Source organism: Myotis brandtii, unplaced genomic scaffold (genome assembly GCF_000412655.1).
Source record: "Myotis brandtii unplaced genomic scaffold, ASM41265v1 scaffold963, whole genome shotgun sequence".
Lineage (NCBI taxonomy): Eukaryota > Metazoa > Chordata > Mammalia > Chiroptera > Vespertilionidae > Myotis > Myotis brandtii.
The window spans coordinates 520005-522980 of NW_005371986.1; the positions used below are offsets into that span (position 1 = coordinate 520005).

Below are 2976 nucleotides of genomic sequence, written 5' to 3' on the forward strand. Positions count from 1 at the left end.
GTGGCGGGGTCCGCGCAGTTGGGGTCCGCGCCGTGGATCAGCAGCTGCTCGGCCACGCGGGTGCTGCCCATCATCATGACCTAAGGCGAGAGCAGAATGGTCAGGGCGAGGGGAAAGCGGGATGCAGGCCTGGGCAGGGACAGGTAGAACCATATCAAAAAATGAAGTATCTGCTTAATGCAGAGGTGCTTCACAAGCCCCAGGAATCTGGTTAAGCTCATTTGCTGACGCAATATTTCCCCTCTCCCAGTCCCCCCACCCGCTCCAGGTATACTCTTTACTGAGGTTCAGGTTATTTTCCAAATATGCAACAAAGAGCTGATGATAATGTGCTCGTCTTCATTGTGAGAAAAAAGAAAAAGCTGACTTCCATTTGAACATGGGAATCCATTTTGTTAAATGACTAATAGGTGGACTTAAGTTTAAAGGTTTTTAAAATCTGAAATTATTTCCCTTGCTCTGCCCTCTCTCCCCAGACATAATCCGTGTCTAAAAATCTTTATTAGGCAGTCAGCTGATGCTATATCTTGGAAGTTAGAGTAATGCTTTAGGGGAGAAAATGAGAAACACCTAAATTTAAAATAAGGCTTACTTTGTTTAGTTCTCACAGTAAAACCCCCGTGGAAGGCCTTTGCTTTTCAATCACATATGTCTGTGCTTATAAATGTAATATAGTCCTACAATTTGAACCAAAATTGGAGCTATAGGGGAAAAAGTAAAGAGAGACACACATTGTTTTATCAGATAATGAAAACCAATTATTTGTTGTTAATAAATGGTTCACCATTTTAAATATTTAACTTAATGTTATAGAGAAGGCCCAAAGTGTAGAGGGTGGTAGACTTAATGTAACATGTAATATTAATACTATATTTACATTGTACAGGATTTTATAATATTAAATAGTAAATGTTTTGCTATATGAAAAGAACTTGGATGCCAGTAGTTGAATCAGAACAATGCATAACTTAGAAAAAGGATGTTTGGAGCAGTAATCCTATGGCACCCATTTGTATAAATATACATTATGCAAACATTTACTTATTTTAACAATAAAACAATTTTTGACAACAAAATATCCAAAATGGAACTATTTGTTCCTGTGACTTTGTGTTTTAAAATGTACTATGTAACTGAAAGATAGTATACTAATTTTTTTGTTTTGTTTCATGAATATTAGAAGCATCCAATTCCTTGCTTAAAAACCAAGATAGGTTATCATTCTTACTAGTGATATAAAGGCTGTTTCACATATAGAGAGGGGGGAGGAAAAGTGGTTCTTAATATCCCAGAAAATGGTGAATTAAAACTATAAAACCTACTTATACAATTATTAGTATAATTTGAAGTCTTTAACAACTACTATACCATATTTTTGCTGCTTTGAACCATCCCTCATTTCTTGTAACACCTTTCTATGAATTCTAAAGGGATGAACATATATCTTCTTTAAAATTTACACTATTAGCAACATTCATTAATAAAAACTTGGTTCTGGAAGGTACTAATTAAAGCGGGAATAATAAAATATTGAATAAGTGTATTTCAACAATGAAGAGGCTAATTATGTATGAAGACTCTTTCTTTTTTGAAAAAATATATTTTTATTGATTTTTCACAGAGAGGAAGGAAGAGGGATAGAGAGCCAGAAACATCGATGAGAGAGAAACACCAATCAGCGCCTCCTGCACACCCCCAACTGGGGATATGCCCGCAACCAAGGTACGTGCATGCCCTTGACCAGAATCGAACCTGGGACCCTTCAGTCCGCAGGCCAACGCTCTACCCACTGAGCCAAACCGGTCAGGGTAAGATTTTTTTCTATTTAAAAACTACCTAACAGTTGCTGCGGGGAATGCTTTTGTAATCCAAGCATTCAGTATGGCAATTAAGCAGTAAAAATCCATTGAATCATTTTTTTTCTTACGTAACGCTCAAGAGATAATGCTAACATAAAATAAGAGGAGTAAGTATTGTGGTTTAGGAACCCTGTCTTGTTCCTTTGCTTAGAAAAAGACTGCAAAGAATTTCATATTGCAGCTTGAAACTTAACAGTGAGGTTTTTTTTCTCCATGTACTATGATTTTGTGGGATTCTTTAAATTCAATACAGAATGCGTAAGTTGTAATTTATCTCTGATCCTGAGACGGGAGAGGATATACTGATATTTTTTCCATCATTAAAAAGAACAAACTGATGCAGTGGGTTTTTCATTCTTTTTTTTTTTAAAAGAATTTTTGGTGGGTGAACACCTGCTTTACACCTGGGCTCCACACCCCTAGCAAGAGAGAAACAGTGGAGACCCAGGTCCCAGAGGCGCCCCAGGGAGGCCGCGCCTTCGCGTTCGCGCGCCCCCTGCCGACGAGGCCCCTGGGCCCCAGGTACCTGGATCGGGCGCCTCCCGAAGCCGTTGACTCCGTTGGGATCCGCGCCGGCCTGCAGGAGCTGCCGCACGGTCTCCACTTGCCCCCGCGCCGCGGCGCTGGCCAGACCCGCATCGCTGCCGCTGCCTCCGAGCTTGACCTTGTCTTCTTCCCACATTTCGCAGACGCCAGACAAAATCGTGATGATCCGCCGCTAGCCCCGAGCTCCACGACACTCCTCGCTCCGTCCCCGCGTCGCCCCGGAGCGCTCTCTGCTCCTCGGGAGAGAGCCCCGCTGGCTCCAGTCCCCTGTCGCCGCCCTTTGGTGACTTGGCGGCTCGTGCAAAGGCCAAACGGCCTGTCGTTAAATCGGCCTTTTCCGGGCGATCGCGAATGAGCGGACGCGCCCAGCTCGCTCCCAGGAAAGGCGCCTGGTGCGAGGGCTCCGGCTGGAAGGGCAGGAGCTAGCGTCCCCGATCCCAGGCGCACTGCAGTTTCTCGCCGAGTGTTTAGCCGGCTGGGAGCGGAGGGGTTTGGTCCAGCTGGGCGGTAGGTCGGCTCTCCCCACCCCCTTTGGCTCCGCCCTCAGCCCGCATGCCAGCTCGGCTTTGCA

General features: G+C 44.1%; 1 protein-coding gene across 1 annotated transcript in view; it reads right to left on the reverse strand.

Annotated features, from left to right (window-relative positions):
- CDKN2B (cyclin-dependent kinase inhibitor 2B (p15, inhibits CDK4)) overlaps window positions 1-2976 on the reverse strand; it is a 4078-nt gene extending 1102 nt beyond the window's left edge. The window contains exons 1-2 of the mRNA XM_014533304.1: window positions 2386-2976; window positions 6-80 (exon numbers count right to left, since the gene is read on the reverse strand). Of these exons, the coding sequence (XP_014388790.1) occupies window positions 6-80; window positions 2386-2541 (231 nt within the window). The 5' untranslated portion in view covers window positions 2542-2976. The remainder of the gene's footprint in view (window positions 1-5; window positions 81-2385) is intronic.